This window comes from Lithobates pipiens, unplaced genomic scaffold, assembly GCF_037356315.1.
Source record: "Lithobates pipiens isolate NorthernLeopardFrog02 unplaced genomic scaffold, aLitPip1_a1.2 Scaffold_22, whole genome shotgun sequence".
Classification (NCBI taxonomy): domain Eukaryota; kingdom Metazoa; phylum Chordata; class Amphibia; order Anura; family Ranidae; genus Lithobates; species Lithobates pipiens.
Genome location: NW_027507784.1, coordinates 96,898,259 through 96,917,732, shown reverse-complemented (window position 1 = coordinate 96,917,732; position 19,474 = coordinate 96,898,259). Strand labels below are relative to the sequence as shown.

Here is a 19,474-nt window from a genome sequence, read left to right as displayed (position 1 = left end):
GTTGCCCCAGAGAATACCAGAGATAGATAGTGGTTTGATAGACTCTTGTTCAAATCTGACCCATGGTATCTTAGAGTTGTAAATATGCCATTGGGCCATTTGCGCCCATCTTGCAGACAGATAGTATAACCAAAAGTCCGGAAGGCCTAATCCTCAGTTTCTCTGTGGTTTATATAATACCAGTCTGGGTAGGCGTGGGTGGGAGTCCAACCATACATATTTATTAATAATTGTCTGGAGTCTTGAAATCATTATTTTATTTAGTCTGATTGGTAGTGCTCTAAATAGATATAACATTTTTGGTAGAATGGTCATTTTAACTGCCGTGATTCTGCCTAAGAATGAAATTTTAAATGATTTCCACATTTTGAGGGTAGCTCTTATTTTATTAATTAAAGGTATATAATTTTTGGAATATAAATCATTGATGTTGGGGGTGAGGAAGATGCCCAGGTAGGGGAGTGATTCTAGTGACCAGGAAAAATTGAACGTGGAGCGTAGGGTATCTAATTGAGATGGCGGGATATTAATCGGCATACCTACAGACTTGGAAACGTTTACCGTTAGCCCTGATAGAGACGCAAAGGTGTTAAGTGTTTGAAGCAGGTTCGGTAGAGAAATATTTGGTTGTGTAAGAAAGAGGATCATGTCATCTGCATACATACTTAATTTATATGTGTTGTCATTTGTAGTATAGCCTTTAATGTCAGGGTTTAGTAGAATAGCTGTTGCTAGGGGTTCTATCGCTAAAGCGAAAAGTAATGAGGAAAGGGGACAGCCTTGCCGAGTGCCTCTCCCAACATTAAAAAAATCTGAATTACAACCTGGTAGTCTAATTCTGGTGGATGGGTTATGGTATAGTGCATGGAATGCATGTGTAAATTCCCCTTTAAAACCGTATTTATCTAAAATTATATCTAGAAAGTTCCATGATACGCTGTCGAAAGCTTTGTTAATGTCCAGACTAAGTAGGAGAACTGATTTGGAGTTAATATTGGCATCTTGAACAACATTTGTAACTAATCTTATATTGTCCGTGATTTGTCTGCCTGGGATGAAGCCTGATTGATAGGGAGAAATTAAGGAGGGGATTATTGAGGCCAATCTATTTGAAAAGATTCGACTGAATATTTTAAGATCATTGTTTATTACTGAGATTGGTCTGTAGTTCTGTGGTAATGTATGGTCTTTATTTGGTTTCGGAATGAGTGACATATTTGCATGTAACATCTCTTCTGGGAAGTGGTTCCCTTTTAGAACATTATTATATAGCTTTATTAAATATGGTATTAATACTTGGTGGAATTGTTTGTAATAGAAGGAGGAGAATCCATCCGGACCAGGGGCGGAATTTTTTTTGAGGGATTTAATTGTTGTAAGTAATTCCTCTTCTGTGCATGGGGCATTTAAAGTATCTAATTGTGTTTGTGTAAGTTTGGGAAAGGGAAGGTTGTCTAACCAAGAGAGTGATGTGGGAGGGATAGGTGAGGATGGGGTTGACAGCAAGTTAGAGTAAAAATTCCTGAAAATGGAGAGTACTTCTTGTGGGTGAGTGATTATTTGATTGGAATTATTTTTGAGTTTATAAACATGTGTAGGCTTGATGGATTGGTTAAGCTTACGTGCGAACATTGTGGAGTAATTGTTGCTAGATAAGAAAAATTTAGCCTTCGACCATCTAAGTGCCTTTTCGGCTTTAAACGTTAATAAGGAATCCAGTTCATTACGTTTTTGGGATATCATATTAAAGATGTCAGGGTCATGAGTGTTTGCATGGACTTTGTATAATTTGTTAAGGTCTTTAGTGATAGCATGGATTTTTTCCCATTTCAGTCTGTTACTTTGGGCAGCACGTTTGATAAGGTGACCTCTTAGAACTGCTTTGTGTGCCATCCAAAGCGTAGATGGGGAAATATCTGGTGTTGAGTTTAATGAAAAATATTATTTTATTTCCGTTTCAATTTCATGTTGGTGGGTGGGATCTGTTAGTAGGGATTCGTTGAGTCTCCATGAGTAGGGGGTGGAGGTTAAGCCAATAAATTGGGTACTAAATGTGACAATATGGTGATCTGACCAAGAGCAGGGAAGTATAGTGGCGTCTTTTGCATTAGCTAGAATTATTGGGGTACATAGTACAGTGGTGTGAAAAAGTGTTTGCCCCCTTCCTCATTTCCTGTTCCTTTGCATGTTTGTCACACTTAAGTGTTTCGGAACATCAAACCAATTTAAACAATAGTCAAGGACAACACAAGTAAACACAAAATGCAATTTGTAAATGAAGGTGTTTATTATTAAAGGTGAAAAAAAATCCAAACCATCATGGCCCTGTGTGAAAAAGTGATTGCCCCCTAAACCTAATAACTGGTTGGGCCACCCTTAGCAGCAACAACTGCAACCAAGCGTTTGCGATAACGTGCAATGAGGCTTTTACAGCGTCCTGGAGGAATTTTGGCCCACTCATCTTTGCAGAATTGTCCTAATTCAGTTACATTAGAGGGTTTTCGAGCATGAACGGCCTTTTTAAGGTCATACCACAACATCTCAATAGGATTCAGGTCAGGACTTTGGCTAGGCCACTCCAAAGTCTTCATTTTGTTTTTCTTCAGCCATTCGGTGGTGGACTTGCTGGTGTGTTTAGGATCATTGTCCTGCTGCAGAACCCAAGTTCGTTTCAGCTTGAGTACACGAACAGATGGTCAGACATTCTCCTTCAGGATCTCTTGGTAGACAGCAGAATTCATAGTTCCTTTTATCACGGCAAGTCTTCCAGGTCCTGAAGCAGCAAAACAGCCCCAGACCATCACACTACCACCACCATATTTTACTGTTGGTATAATGTTCTTTTTATGAAATGCAGTGTTCCTTCTACGCCAGATATACTTGGACACACACCTTCCAAAGAGTTCCACTTTTGTCTCATCGGTCCACAGAATGTTGTCCCAAAAGTCTTGGGGATCATCAAGATGTGTTGTGGAGAAATTGAGACGAGCTTTGATGTTCTTTTTGCTCAGCAGTGGTTTTCTCCTTGGTACTCTGCCATGCAGGCCATTTTTGCCCAGTCTTTTCCTGATGGTGGAGGCATGAACGCTGACCTTAACTGAGGCAAGTGAGGCCTGCAGTTCCTTGGACGTTGTTGTGGGGTCTTTTGTGACCTCTTGGATGAGTTGTCGCTGCGCTCTTGGGGTAATTTTGGGCGGCCGGCCACTCCTGGGAAGGTTCACCACTGTTCCATGTCTTCGCCATTTGTGGATAATGGCTCTCACTGTGGTTCGCTGGATTCCCAAAGCTTTGGAAATGGCTTTATAACCCTTTCCAGACCGATAGATCTCAATTACTTTCTTTCTCAATTGTTCCTGAATTTCTTTGGGTCTCAGCATGATGTGTAGCTTTTAAGGATCTTCTGGTGGACCTTACTGTGTCAAGCAGCTCCTATTTAAGTGATGCCTTGATTGTGAACAGGTGTGGCAATAATCAGGCCTGGGTGTGGCTAGAGAAATTGAACTCAGGTGTGGACAACCACAGTTATAGTATGTTTTAACAAGGGGGGCAATCACTTTTTCACACAGGGCCATGATGGTTTGGATTTTTTTTCACCTTTAATAATAAACACCTTCATTTACAAATTGCATTTTGTGTTTACTTGTGTTGTCCTTGACTATTGTTTAAATTGGTTTGATGTTCCGAAACACTTAAGTGTGACAAACATGCAAAGGAACAGGAAATGAGGAAGGGGGCAAACACTTTTTCACACCACTGTATGTGGTCAATCCGGGAATAGGAGTCATGTGGGTGAGAGTAGAAGGTGTACTCTCGTGCACCTATATTTAGTGCTCTCCAGGAATCAATCAGTTGTAAGTCATTAATGTGTGAGGTGGTTGTTTTGGAGAAAGTTTTAGAATTTGGGTTTTGTCTGCTGCGGTCGAGATTGGGTTGGGGGACTGAGTTAAAGTCTCCTCCTAAAATAATATGTGGTGAGTGAAATTGTTGAAGTGTATTGAAAAATTGTAGGAAAAAGGTGGTTTGGGCGTCGCTAGGGGCGTATATATTAGCAATTGTGATATCTCTACCTGAGAGGGAGCCTTTAATAATTATAAACCTACTGTCTGGATCCTTGTAAACCTGTTGAACTTCTAGTGGGAAGGAATGGTGTAAAAAAATAGCAACTCGTTTGGTCTTGGAGGAGGAGGTTGTGTAAAAAGATTGATTGAATGTTTTATTGAAAAAGGTAGGGTGATTGTCCTTCATGAAATGAGTTTCTTGTAACATTACTATTTTTGCATTGAGTTTTTTATATTGTACGAAAGCTTTTTTCCTTTTGTTCGGGGAGTTGAAGCCCTGAACATTATGTGATACTATTGTAATAGTCATTGTAATTTTTTATGGGTCTTGGGATCAGCTGTAAGTAAGGGTAATGCAAAGTATTCGGTGAACTCATACCACCAATAATGAAGTGTGATTGGGTGTATTAATGTGTATGATGAATTAGTCAATATTTCTCTTCTTAAACTATGCATATCTAAGCTTAATAGAAAAGTTGTACCATATCTATAATTAAACAAAAACATTAGAAATGATTCAGTAGATTTTTGCCAAATATGAACATGTAATAATAACCAGAGTAATAACAATGGACTTAATGATAATAATAAAAAAAAAAGTTGTAAGGGGTTGAGAAAAAAAAGGTTCCTCAACCGACCGAGAAATTTGTTTAGACCAACTAGTCTAAAACTCAGTGTAAGAAAATTACAAAAAAGAACCAAAAACAGTATAATATATCTGAATGTATAAACTTTGAAATCAAAAAAGGGTAATAGTTGAGAAGTCCCCACGTGTAGGGAGAACATAGTAACTGAGTGGGGGTAAATCATGACGGCATAGGGCGGGGCAGCCACCCTGGTTAAAAGTGATATATAATTTTGTGCTGCCTGTAAGAAACGGGTGTAAGTAGTGAAAATGAGAGAAAAAAAAAAAAAGAGAGAAGAAAGAAGAATAAATAAATAAATAAAATAAATAAAAAATTGTGTGTATAAGTAAAGAGTAAGCCAGAATGTGAAAAAGCTTAAATAAAAATTAAATGAGGGACAGGGTGGAGAAGAGAAGGGAAAAAAAATAAAAATAAATAAATACATAAAAAGAGGGGGGAGGGGTAAGTGGAGAGGTATTCTTGATGATTTAAATAGAACAAACAGTATATTCAGCAAAAATCTATCAAAGGCTCCGCAGCACCTCTAAATAACCACAAGATGGCAGCATTAGGTGAAGCAGGGCTCTGGTAGAAAAGAACATGTATAAATAAGTGGTATTAGTGAAATCAGGTATAGCTAATACATGTAGTATTGAGAATAATTTTGCTCATTATAAAATCTAGAATATCAACCTGTATGTTGCTAGGCTGCATATGTATAGGGAGAAAACAAGAATATATGAAAAAAGTGTAGACCGAAATTAAAGGGGAAAATAATAAAAAGTTAGAAAAAAGAAAAAAAAAATATGTATATATGCGGAGAGTAAGCTTAGGTGATAAAAGAAGGTTTAAATAAAGCTAAAGAAGGCAAAAGGTGTGAGTGAAGAGGTTCTCTTATTAATTAAAAAAAAGCAAACCTAATGTGTTCAGCCAAAATCTGTCAGAGGTTCTGCAGTTCCCCTAAACAGACACAAGATGGCAGTATTGGGTAAACCAGAGCTTTGGTAAAAAAAAAAAAAACATAAATATGAGTAACTTTTGTGAAAAATCAATCTAACTACTAAATGTAGTATTGAAAATAGCTCTGAACACTATGAAATCTGGGGTAATAACCTTTGTATTGTTGGGCTGAACATACAGAGGAGAAAAAGGAGAACATATATAATATAAAAAAATAAAAAATAAAAAAAAACAAAAACAAACGTTAGATGGAAAAAGGGAAAAATTATTAAAATTAGTGAAGTCTGAAAATGCAAAACAGAAGAAAAAAAGGAAAAAATTCCGCTTGTTGGAGGTAGAATGGTATACCCGTAAAGAATGTTTAGTCAATCTTCATGTAAGAGAGGGGAGACCATCAGTTCCGTTGTGCGCTTTCATGTCTCGCTCTGCGACCCTCTCTCCTTGATGCTGGAGTGTTCCATATTGGAGCAGGACGTGGTGTAACTGGGGTGCGAGGAATGTTGCTGGGGTCCAGGAGGCCTAGTTTGGTTAGGATGTCTCTTCCTTCTGATATGTTGGTAGCTATATATGTGGTGCCATTATGAGGGATTATCAGCTTAAAGGGAAAGCCCCATCTATATCTGATTCTGGCTGTGAAGAGAGCCGAAGTAATCTCCTTCATATTTCTGCGTCTATCCAGCGTTGCTTGGGAGATGTCTGGAAAGAGTTGCAGTTGTACCCCATCCAATGTGATATTCCTGATACCACGTGCTGCCCGCATTATTTCTTCTTTAATAAGAAAATCTTTTAGACATAAGACAATGTCTCTTGGGGGTTTGTCAGGAGGAGGTTTAGCCCTCAGAGCGCGGTGAATTCGGTCACATTTAAAGGAGATAGGGTCTTGGTCGGGTAGTAGAGAATGGAATAGTTTAGTGGAATAGGCGATTAAATCTGTGATCGATTCTGGAGCGCCTCTGATTCTAAGGTTGTTTCTTCTGTTACGATTGTCCAAATCTTCCACGTGCGCTTGTAACTGTGTAAATGCAGAAGAAAGTGTTTCATGTTCTCTCGAGAGGTCATTAAAAGCGATTGCAAGCTCATCATGCTTATTCTCTAATAGGTCTGTGCGTGTTCCAATGGCTGCTATCTCCTGAGACAGCGTGTGTGTAGATTTTTGTATCTCAGTTTGAAAGTTGGAATGTAGTTTAGTATATAACGCCTCTAAGCTAGCATCCAGTTCAGCTTTTGAAAGTGGATTGTACTCACTGTTGTTTGCGGGAGTTGAGTCATGTTGCTGAGGCTCTATAGTATGAGGGAGGGTAGCAGATGGCGGAAGACCACTGCCAGCGCCATTTTCTGCCATGCTTCCTGGAGTCTGTGATCTGAGAGGGTATAGAGAACGGGACTTCTGGTGGCTCCCACGTCTCCCTTTCTGCGAATTAGGCATGCACAAAGTCTTATCGTCGGGGGTGTGTATAAAACAAGCGTTATCTGGTGTTTATAGCCCCGGGATTGTGGCTGAAAGCCCCGTGTATGCTGGGGTTCTCCTTAAGTGCGGCTGCCCCGCTCCACGCCGCGCATGCTCCCCATAAAAAAAAAAAAAAAAAAAAAGGGTAGAGAGGGTGTCTCAATCACCCAAGCCTGGGGTGCCTGTTGATTCTGGTGAGGCTTTGATTATTGGGGTAGCAAGTCTTCTACTGAGCCTCTATGTGTGTTTTATTAAAAGAGGATTGGCCAGTTGTGGGTTACTGTATAAGGTCACAGAAAAAGGCCAGGCCGGTTGTGGAACCCTTATTGTGGAACCCTATTTAGGAAAGGCCGGGGATTCTGAGGCCTAATTAGGCCGCACCAGGCCGGGACCGGCAGCAGTGCTGGTGGGAATGTAGAAGATCAGGGCGGCCTCCGGGTCCTATATCCAGATGGGATGATTGGTTTGGAAGGACAGATGAACGTCCAACGAGGTATGGGCCCGCCGCTATCCGCTCCTCCGGGTGACTGCTCTAGGAAAGGCCGGGGATTCCTAGGCCCGACTAGGCCGCACTAGGCCGGGACCAGCCACGGCTCCCCCGGGGATCAGAAAAGCTCTGGGCGGCCACCGGACCCTATGTGGGGTGCGGGAGAGTGACGGAAGGTGGGCAGATGGTCGTCCCTTACCTTCAGGAGGGTGTCATTAGCGGGATCTCCGGGAGGCCTCGTGTAGTCAAGATGGCGGCGGACAAGAAGGATCCTCGGCGAGGGGACAAAGGCGTCCGTGGAGCAAATGTGCTCAAAATAATTGCCCAGGTATGAGCTGCTGTTTGTGCTGATCACTGTGGTGGTGTGATTTTGACAAAAAGTGCCGTTAATCACGCGGATGGCGGTGGATTTCTTCTTGGGTCTTGGGAGCTGTTGAAATCCACGTCCGCCGCCATCAACGTCAGGACACGCCCCAATTTCAATTAATTATAACGCACATACAGATCCAACTACTTTTAGCTGATCTCCTTGCATTGCAACTCTACATTAGTCAGTGGTAAATGTGGTATACACTATATACAATCACCTGACACTAGTTTCCACAATCCATGACTTAACTTCACAGTTCACACAAATATGTTTTAAATTAAAACTGTAGCACTGACGTAAGTATTTTTTTTTCCATAGTAGCGTGACAATCCCTCCACCTCCGGTCTAACTAATCACCATCACCTTATGGCATGGACCCCTGTGCAAACAGGTGGTCATGCAAGTGGGTATCAAAAGGGTTAACACGGACCATAAACTTCTCTCACGTCTCCTTAGATCTCAGCAAGGACGCCAGGTCATGGGTAGAAAGAAAAGATCTAAGTGCTCACCACATAAGTATAAGATTTAATTTTTGTGTTCAAACACAAACTACTCACATAAAGATGATAAAAACACAGCATGTAAAGCCGACAATCGTGTTAGTTCCGTAGGGCAGCAGTGGGTGATGTCATGCGTAGCTCCTCCCCCGTACGCGTTACGTTCAATCAGAACTTCAACATCGCCGGACTCCTCCCCCTTCCCTTAGTTAGCAGACGGAGGCACTTGGGGAAGGGGGGAGGAGTCCAGTGACGTTGATGTCCATGACGTCACTGGATCTCCGACGGAACTCCCTGAAGACCCAGAAGCCAGCGGAGAGGTGAGTACCAGTCAAAAGAATTTTGATTGATCAAAAAAATTTATTGATTAAAATCGAGGAATTAATCTTTAATTTCCACAGCCCTAAAATATTGTGTTCTGGAATGTGGATAATACGTGTAATAATAGTGTGCAGTATACGAGTTCCTTTTTTAAAATCACATGCCAGAGGTTTTTTTTTTTCACATATACATACAGACCAAGCTGTCCAGCAAAAGTGCCAGTTATGGGGAGGTTGGGGCAAACCCCATAACACTGACAGGGGTGCCTACAAAGGTCAGCTTTTATTGATTGGGTTAAACCATTTATCCAAAAGGAAAACTGCTGTTGTATTTGGGTAAAAAAAAAAGTGTTAACAGAGTTGGACTTTAATGTATAGTTTATTTAAAGTCCATTTAAAACTACACATCCATCTAAGAATACCATCATTCGGGTGACCGCTCTGCTGTGCAATTTCACTGCAGAACAGTGTTGTCATCCCACAAAGAAATGGCAAAATAACATATCTGACAGACTGCAGCACAAATGTCATTTGTAGTGTTACACATAGTTCCACTAAATTATTTGTTTATAAAATAAGTCAATCATCTATGATTCAGAACTGCAAAGTCAGCACAAAGTGGGGGGGGGGATTACTAAAACTGGTGCACACAGAATCTTGGTTACTATGTAGAGCTGTACCAGATTCTGTATGCACCAGCTTTAGTAAATCTGCCCCAGCAAGGTTTATGATTGGAGGAGAGACCGGTCACTTTCACAGGTCATGTCACTGAGCTGTCTCTCTGCATTTTTTTTTTTTTTTTTATAAAACTCCATTTATTTATTTATGAGCTGCAGACACACTGTGATTGAACTCAAATGCATGAATCACTACTACGTCCTCGAATAAGTGACAGCCGAATAACAGGGGTGTGTGATAGGACCCGAAGGGGAAAGGGCTTAAAGGAGACGTACAGCCAAAGCTCATCTGGCTGTACTTCTCTGTGGATAACAGGAGTGCAGTTTGTTTTGCACCCCTGTGATCCATTTTCAGCAGACAGTGGGCTAAAGCCCGGTGTCGGCTGCCATCACAGAGCCGGTCCAGGCTCAGGCAAGATCATGACAATGTAGTTGGGATCCATCCACATGCCTGAACCAGCACCCGGCTCAGCCTCTCAGCGAGCCACTGAGAGCCTGAGCTGGCCACTCCCGCTTCTTCCACAGCCCAGCACTCCAATGAGCGAAGAGGGGGCAAAGCAAAGAGCCAGTGACTGACAGTCAGGAACAGATGCTGCAACCACCTAGGTAAGTAGGATTCAGAAAAAAAAAAAAGCCTTAACTCATGCTTCTCTTTAAATCTAACCTTAAAGTTTATGCATTAGCAAACCTGTTATAGTGTTAGAGTATGGAAAGATTACAACCCTGCCAGGTTCTTTTTTTTGCTTTGTATACCATTGGGGAAATATCCCTTCATGTCATGCCGCAGAGACAAAATTTTAAATTAGGAGAATTGTCCCAAAGTGAGGGGAGTTGCGTTCTTAAAAAGCTATCCTATAAACTACAGTATATTTGATTTGCTTCAGCTTGTAATGCATACTATACAAAACTCACAGTGTGCAGTGAAATCTGTGTAAGCAATTTTAGTACAGGAGAGGAGTTTGTTCAACTGTGCAAGACTAAAAGGTAAGAAAAGTGTTCATCTTTAAAGTATGCATGCTGTCACCTGGATTCGAACCCAGACTTACTGTCCCGTACCATAAATAACCCTTTCATGTTCCTGTGAATAAAATCTCGTTCTCTCTTCTATGGAAACCACAGGGACACTCTCCTTGGCTTCCTCAAAGAAGCACCTAATGCTCATGTAGCCAACCTCCAGTCCCACTCCCATGCCCTCTTGGCAGGGGTCCGACGTCTCTCACCCACACCAACACCTTCTGCCCAGATTCTTCTGGGTGTTGGGCTGTGGCCGTTTCAATTGGCCAGTGTCTCTTTTGCAATAAAGGGCCTGCTTGCTTGCAGTTTCTTAAACTGAGACTTTTGCTCTACTTTAAAGAGCTGTGTATAGAAAGTGCCTATTCTGCAATAGCTGTTCTTAAAGGATAAGTTCACTTTTACAAATAAAATAGCAAAAGGCACATTTTTTTCCCCAGGTAAAATAAATAAAATTATATAATTATTTTTTTTGTTAGGGACCCATAAAGCATTGCACCCACAATCAGCAGATCATGAGTGTAATGCCACCATCCTGTAGACTGCCTGTCTGCCCATACCCCCAATATGAGCAGGAAGACACACTCTGACAGGAAACTTAGTGAATCACCAGGAGCAATCAACAGCGCTCTGGTAGTTCATTGAGAACTGTGAAAAGGATAAGTTCACTTTTACAAATAAAATAGCAAAATGCACATTTTTTCCAGGTAAAAAAAATAAAATTATATAATTTTTTTTTGTTAGGGACCTGTAAAGCATTGCACCCACGATCAGCAATGCGTTCATTGAGAACTGTGAATGAACAACGCAGCATTTTTTTTTTTTGGTTTCTAACAGCTAGCGAGGGGAGAAGCTGCTGTCAAAAACAGGGACTTGGGTGGGTGTGGGAGCCAGTGCATTTGTAACATGGTACACCCTGAATATGGGTGTAATATGTTATAAAAGATGAACTTATCCTTCAAGAAGGACATTTTTTGTTTATCGGTTACATGCCAATATTTTTACAGATGTGACCATGTGACAACCAAAAACCTTACTCCATTGCAGTCTTTTAAAATGCATACTTGTACAAAATGTTTTAATAAACTTGACAAAACTTTAGAAAATTACCTTCTCCTCCATTTCATAGTCAACTCCAAATATAGGACTTGCAGAGTAGACTCTGTGCAGAGAGTTTATCTCTTTTACCGAATCCTGAAGTTTCTCTACTGGATCAATCTTAAAGCCAAGTACATAGCCACCGCTCTGATTTTCAAGAGAAGATAAATAATATGATAATATGACATAGTATTACATTTCAAGATAACTGCGGCTTTATTTGGCAATTAGTGTACCGTAATTATGGGCAAAAAATAAATAAATAAATATAAGGCATTAAAAACAGAAGTTGTCATTTTGAGTCTACCTCTCTAACAGGTTCATTGTACAGTGGAATCACATCGCAGCATTGTCTGTGTACAGGGTAGTCCTAGATAGTTTTAAATGGACTTTAAGTGGAACTAAACTCTCTCAATAAACATTAGCCATGTTTAATCGATATGCTGCTAGCATTAGTAAATAGAAAGGTATATTATATTTGTTTTAAGCTTTATTATTTTACATTTCTTTAGCTGCTTCCTGGTTTCTGACCTAGGCCAAAATAATGCCATATATCCCAGGAGTCTTTATGGACATTTTTTTTCTTTCATCCAGAGGAGAGGAGGAGGGCCTTTCTCAGCTAAGCACACCCTCCTGCCTGCAGATGGAATTTAGGAAGGAAATGCTACATTAGTCAAAATGGGCATTGCTAAAAATGCTAGGGGGATTTTTTAAAGTGAATTCTCAACAAACTAAAGCATGGAGACAACAATGGATTGGAGAGTTTGCTTTGAATATTAAAAAATTTATTAAATAGCATTTTCAGATTGTGGCACTCAGATGCAGTTCAATTTTGCTTTAAGTAAAAAGAAAACAAAAAACAAAAATACCCATTATTGCAAAGCCCCACCAAACATAATACAGGCTGTAGTTCCACCTTAAAGCCCAACTCCAGCTAACAATTTTTAAAGCCCGGAAAACTCCATGGATTTTTGCCACTTTGTAAAATGTGAAGGCATACAATGAGTTAAGTCCAACAGTGTGCATGATACCTCTCAGACTTATTTCTTAAAACGACATCTCACAGAGCTCCGGGAGGATAGCTACATTTCAGGAGCTCTGATGCTAGACCTGGGTCTGGTATGGATTTTAAGGGGAATCCCATGCCAAAACAACAACAAAAAAAAAAAAAAGCAGTGTGGGGACAAGGGGTTCTTCCCCACGACCCTCGCTGGTGGTTGTGGGCGTCTGCAAGTGCGGGGCTTATCAGAATCTGGAAGCCCCTATAACGAGGGGGCCCAAAGATCCTGCTGCCCCCCCCCTTTGTGAATAAGCATGGTATACCCATTCACCAAAAAAATAAAGTGTAAAAAGTGAGTAAAGACAACACAAATTGGGTTAAATTCCTTTATTAAAATACATTTTAAAATATGCCCCCTTTGTGACATTATCTGTCAGGAGCATGCTGGGTCAGTGATGTCACAATTGGCGGGCCACTCTGACTTTGCCCCTTAATTAAGAAATATCAGACGGTGGAGCAGGCAGAAGGCGGGAATTCTCAAAACGTGTGTTGTGTCTTTACTCATTTTTTTGGTGAATGAGTAGGAAGCGTACTCCATACTCATTCAGATGGAGGGGGGGTGGGAAGGATCTTGGGGTCCCCTTGTTAAAGAGGGGTTCCAGATTCTGATAAGCCCCCACAACCACTGCCCAGGGACAAAGCACCCCTTCCATGTTGAGGCTGCATGGTCGGATAAAGGTCTGGTATGGATTTAGGGGCTTTTGGTGCAGCGAATCCCCTCAAAATCCATATGGAATTGGGGGGAACCCCACACCATTATTTTCATATTTTTTTTTTATTGCTGGCAATGTTTTTTTTTTCACATTCAGCTTTTAGCAGGGAAGCCCGCTGACAGCTGATGACTTATCAGCTGTTAAGGACACAGGAACCGGCTTCCTGGCCCACTCCTAAACAAACAGCTATTCACTGGTTAAGGATGCTGGAGGCCCTGATCCTTAAAGCTTCAGCTACGAAAAACATACCTTACACACTAAGTTAACACTGCTAAACGGCGGCAAAAAAACGCTAAAACATTAGCTTTTTTTGTTCAGTGTTTTTAGAGTTCTAGTGTGCATGAGAACGAAACATATTCAATTATCCTTATCAGGAAACTGATAGCTCTGATCAGTGGCTAACAGGCCACTGATCAGAGCAATTTAACTAAAATGTGACCCCCCCTCTGCTGCCATGGCTCTGCCGCTATGTCTCCTGCCCCTCCAACTGCCTATGCTGACATCTAATGTGCCCCCCACTCTCACTCTAACTCTCCCTAAGGCCCCTTTCACATTGCCGGCGCCTGGGCGTCAGTGGTAAAGTCTTAGCAGAGCTATTTGGGCCACTAGCAGGGCGGTTTTAACCCCCACAAGCGGGCGAGAAAGGGTTAAAAACATTGCAAAATGCTGCTACAGCAGTGCTATGCTGGCGGTATAGCCGCGCTGCCCCACTAATTTCAATGGGCAGGAGTGGTGAAGGAGCAGTGTATACACCGCTCCTTCACCACTCAAAAGATGTTTCCAAAGATGTCACCGCTCTAACGTCCTGCCAGCGCACAGCTGCAGTGAGAAAGCCCTCGGGGCTTTCACATTTGAGACACAGCAGCGGTTGTTTTAGGGCGATTTGCAGGCGCTATTTTTAGTGCTGTAGCACCTGCAAAGTGCCGCAGTGTGAAAAGGGTCTAACACGGCCTTACCCTTCCTGCTCTAATCCCCCTGACACCAGCACCGATTCCCCCGCCCTCGCAAACTCTGATCCCTCTGTGGCTGTCCTGCAACTGTCAGATTTGCTCCTCTGCCCTCCTATCAGCTGTTTGTGTTGCACGGCAGCCACAGAGGGATCGAACTGTAAAAAAATAAATACCCCTCTGGTGCTGCTTCGACCCCCCTTCCAGTGCCCCCCACTTGCCTAATGCCCAGGAGCCACCTGCCCTTCAGCTACAATTGTCTCACCCACCTCCTCCTTCTGCTGGCTTTCCGTGCTGCAGGACAGGCACAGAGGGATCCATTTTTTTTAAAAACGTCCCCCCTGTGCCGCTCCGACACCCCCTCCACCTCCTCGATGTCCGGGCACCCCCTCCATGATGCATGGAGGGGGGAAGGAGTGTTGCGGGGGATGGGGTGTTGGGGGGGCTGGTAAACATATGTTTTACCAGCCCCCTTCTTTTCCTGAAAGAATGCAGCCCAGTGATCATTACCGATCGCTCCTGCATTCTTTCATCACTGACAAATAGTAAACTATCTGTCACTATCTGTCAATTTTTGAATGAAACTTTTTTTTTTTTTTTTAAATCAATAGGAGTCTACACAGACTCCTTATTCATTTATATACAGTGCAGCTCAGGTTGCAGAGAAAGGCCCCTTTCTCTGTTTCAAAAAATCCCATTAGACAGTAAAAGGTCTGCTTAGACCCCTGATGTCTCTTCAAAGCGCCTCCCCCCCAAAAAAAAGTATTCAAAATAAAAAGTTGTAAAAAATAAAAAAAATATGTAAGGGTAGACAAAGCAAAGCAAAGGAAGCAAAGGAAAAATTGCAAAAATGGTCTGGCCACCTGAGTGTACAGAATAGAGCACAGGGCCTGGCAGAGAAAGGGTTAAAGAATACGTTCACCTTTAAAAAAAAAAAAAATGCACATCTTTTTGCAGCTAAAAAACTGTGAACTACCTAGAGAGCTCATTAGCACCGATAGTTAATTGAGAACTACAAGCCCATCAGCAGCAACGGCTGATGGTAGTTGCAGCTCTCCCATTCAAAGAATTCTGTGAATGAATGACGTGTCTGGGTTGGCAGAGCCTCATACTGCCACTTTTTTTTTTTTTAATTGTGACAGCGGGTGTGGGGAGGAGATCCTTGGCCCACTGTGACAATGGAGGCTCAGAGCCCAGAGCACTGCTGGGGAACCCCAGAAGAGGAGGATCGGGGCTGCTCTGTGCAAAACTATTACACATAGCAGGTAAGTATGACATGTTTGTTATTCTAACAGAAAAAAAGGACAAACGTTACAACCACTTTAAAACATATAATACCTGTTGGGAGCTTTCAATAACCAGTGCTAAACCAAACTTGGAGTCTCTGATCTTAATGGAGCGCTGTATAGAGAAAAGAAATGAAAGAGTCATTTAATAATATCTTAATATTTCACTAAAAAGCTCACATAACAGACAGTAAACCTGAATACTCTCATACCATTGCCAGTTTTTGTTTTTACAGCTCTTTTTTCTTTCTTTTTTTTTTTTACAGACAAATATATCTTTATTGTTTAGAACAAAAAGACAACACTAGAGGGATACCCTCTCATCAATTGCTAGGAACATCATTGGCAGAGGATACAACGATATTGCATTTGTCAAACTGTTGAGATTAGGCATCTCGTATATAGATACAACACATATTGAGTTAATATAAAAGATTAATAGCCCAAAGGAAAGGGAAAAAGAAAGAGCAGAAATAACTGAAGGAAACGAGAAAAGCATAGGCCTGAAAGGGCCTAGGAAGGAAAGAAGAGGGAGAGCTTGAGTAAATTCCCCAGGCCAAGTTGTGAATGGCTTATAGCAATGCAGTTTATGAGTTATTGTTAGGTGACAACATGTCTTTTGGGGTATCAGAGGTGGAGAAGTCGAGCCAAACAAACCATAATATTTTATACTTCTGAAATGTATCATTATCCATAGCTAGCATTTCCTCTATACGCATGGTATCATTTACCATGGTACAGCTTTTTTTAAACAGAAAAAAGAATATATACATACATGCATAGATCTCACACAACTCAGCAAATATCTTGGGGTGTCTACTTTCCAAAATTGGGTCATGGGGGGGGGGGTTGTGCTGTCTGGGCATTTCATGGCCTCCGAAACTGTGATAGGTAGTTAGGCATGAACTTATAAATTAACACCCTTAGAAAGCCTGAAGGTGGTTTTTGGTTTTCGGGGTCCTGTACACGGATAGACTGACAAAAAGTCCCACAGATGTGTATTCCCCGTACTCAGGAGAAGCAGCAGAATTTATTTTGAGGAGGAATTTCACATATGCCCATGGCATGTTCGAGCAATATATCATTTCAGTGACAACTTTGTGTACATTTTTTTTTTTTGGGGCATTTTTTAATCACATATGACAAAAAAATTTTTTATGTGCTCAACAAGCCTCTCAGAAAATTCCTTGGGGTGTCTACTTTCCAAAATGGGGTAATTTGGGGGGTTTGTACTGCCCTGCCGTTTTAGCACCTCAAGAAATTAGATCAATCATAAACTAAAAGCTGCGTAAATTCCAGAAAATGTACCCTAGTTTGTAGACGCTATAACTTGCGTAAACCAATAAATATACGCTTATTGAATTTTATTTTACTCGAGACATGTGGCTGAATGCTAAAATTTAGTTCATTGTATTTTTTATATATTAAAAAGTAGAATATATCATTTTTTTCCAAATTTTAGGTTCTTTTTTCGTTTATATCGCAAAAAATTAAAACCGTAGAGGTGATCAAATACCACAAAAAAAGCTATATTTGTGGGAAAACAGGACGCAAATTTTGTTTGGGTACAGCACCGCATGTCCGTGCAATTGTGAGTTAAAGCAACGCAGTGCCAAATTGTAAAAATCGATTTGGTCAGGAAGGGGGTAAAATCTTCCAGGGCTGAAGTGGTTAAAGAAGACCTCTTACCTGGTTTACTGGGTTATCCACAAAATAAATACTCACAAGTCTAGCAAATTCAGTGTTGTCCTGCTGCAGTCCAGTGATCTGTTTCTGCATGCGAGGCCCCACACCTCCATCTTCTTTACTTACTTATGTAATCAGTGGGCCGCTGTCTCTTCTGGGTACTTGCAGCTGGCCCCCTGATGATGTGCATGTGCTGTGGAGTTTTATCAGGGAGCAGGCTGGTGGAGTCAGTAAGAGAAAACTTGCACTCTGATGACACTCATAGGTGCATGCAACGTAGAGTACCCTGAGAGTACCCTGAGACTCCTGGGATGTATGACATTGGGATACCAGGTGGTTGCAGGCGAGTAGGGCATTATTCTTTGCTAGAGCTGAAACCTGGACATATCAAGAAATGTCCCTAAAATAATGTCCAGTTGTGACAGGGAGCAATAATGGTAAGTGGGCAGGGAGGGTGCTTTAATCTTAGAAAACAGTGAAAACTTCAGGCTCACTTCTGCATAGAAACCAATGAACTTCTAACCCCAGCTTGTTCAATTAAGCTTTGGTAATAAAACCTGGAAGCTCATTGGTTTCTATGCAGAAGTGAGCTTGATTTTGCACTTTCCAGCTTTAGTAAATAAACCCCATTGTGCACTTAAAAGTGGGGTATGCCTGTATGCAAAGTGCATATTAAAGTAACTTGCACATTAGTAAATAAGAAATCTGCAAAGAACATAAGCTGTTTTTCAGCCTGTGCTATTTCATATGAACCATAAAAATAAATTGACAACATTTGAAAAACTTACAATCTGCAGGTAAGGAATGCTGACGTTAAAGCTGTCATTCATGTTGGCGTGCCACACAATTCTGACGTTGGTTATAAAGAAAGTGCCAAGGTTACCCTTTGAAGAAATAAAATGCTTGTAAACTTGAAAAAGTAGGAAGAAGCAGCATATTATACTCGTATATATTATCACTAAAATCCAGGGAAACAGATAAATACACAGCCTGAAGCGAACCATGCATGAAAATGCAAGGTCCACTTTCTTTTGCAACTCCCTACACCAGAATAAAAAAAAAAGCTAACTAAAAGAATTAAAAAGTGGTAAACCAATGGAAGGAACATGCAATAAGTGATCACCTTACAGCCTTAAGCCCCTTTCACATGTGCGGATCCTTATTCAGCCACCCGCTTGCTCAGCAGGGATCGCTCTGTTGATCCCCGCTGAGCCAGTGGATGACAAGTCTGTCTCTGCACACTGTGCAGAAATGGACCTGTCAGATCTCCGCTCTCCTCTATGGGGGGGGGAGGCGGGGAATTGGATGAAAACGGACCACCTGTCCGTTTTCATCCGATCCACCAGATGGATGGAAAATAGGACATCCATCCATCTGGATTTAGCGGAGCAGATCGGATGGGGGCGGATCAGATGTCAGTGGACATGTCACCGCTGACATCCGTCGCTCCATAGAGATGTATGGAATGACCGTTCAGGTCTGCCTCAAAAAACTGACAAGCGGATCTGAACGGTCCGTACATGTGAAAGGGCTCCAACATCTGATACGCACACCTAGATAAGAGTGACATCATGGATACTGGCATTCTGACAATGTACACTAATCATCAATCCTTTTTATTCTCCAGCATTTCCTTGGATCACTGCTAGCACACTCAAGCACTATCAGGGGGAAGCTGTCAGCCCACAGAATGTACTGGCTTTACTGTCAGATGTGTCAAGATTAATACATTTACACTATGTTAGTTAGATAAGTGGCCATGTGGCCTAGAATGGATGCAAAAAAAAAATACATTTAAACTAGACTTGTGGCACTTTCATCCTTTGCATTCTCTTTTACCACTCCAGGGATTTATAGGGTTACCCAGAATGTTAGAGAACGTCCCTTTAGAACTGGAGATCACACTTGACTGTACTCTTTACCCTTGTGTTCCACATTCCACCAACGCTTTCTAAGCACCAGTTTCAAAAACAAGCGCACAACTAGCTGTCACTAAAACTATCACTTTCAGCTTGCCCCAACAAAAAAAAAAAGGCTTCCTTTTGTGTCACCTGATCACTGGAAAGATTCCACACTCCATTGATTTTATCATAAACTTGTTCTTTGGGAAGGAGTCTTAGCTGTTTATTCTGAATCAATGCTCCTCTTAGTTTGAGATCTCTATACATTTTGGATGTTTCATATGCTCTGCAATAAAAAAAGAACAAGTATTACGATTAGCGTAAATGGTT

General features: G+C 41.4%; 1 protein-coding gene across 1 annotated transcript in view; it reads right to left on the bottom strand.

Annotated features, from left to right (window-relative positions):
* The window catches only part of BBS5 (Bardet-Biedl syndrome 5), a 44,276-nt gene that overhangs the window by 12,990 nt on the left and 11,812 nt on the right, over nucleotides 1-19,474 (bottom strand). Inside the window, exons 6-9 of the mRNA XM_077447924.1 lie at nucleotides 19,295-19,430; nucleotides 18,032-18,127; nucleotides 15,610-15,672; nucleotides 11,564-11,698 (exon numbers count right to left, since the gene is read on the bottom strand). Coding sequence (XP_077304050.1) covers nucleotides 11,564-11,698; nucleotides 15,610-15,672; nucleotides 18,032-18,127; nucleotides 19,295-19,430 — 430 coding nt within the window. The remainder of the gene's footprint in view (nucleotides 1-11,563; nucleotides 11,699-15,609; nucleotides 15,673-18,031; nucleotides 18,128-19,294; nucleotides 19,431-19,474) is intronic.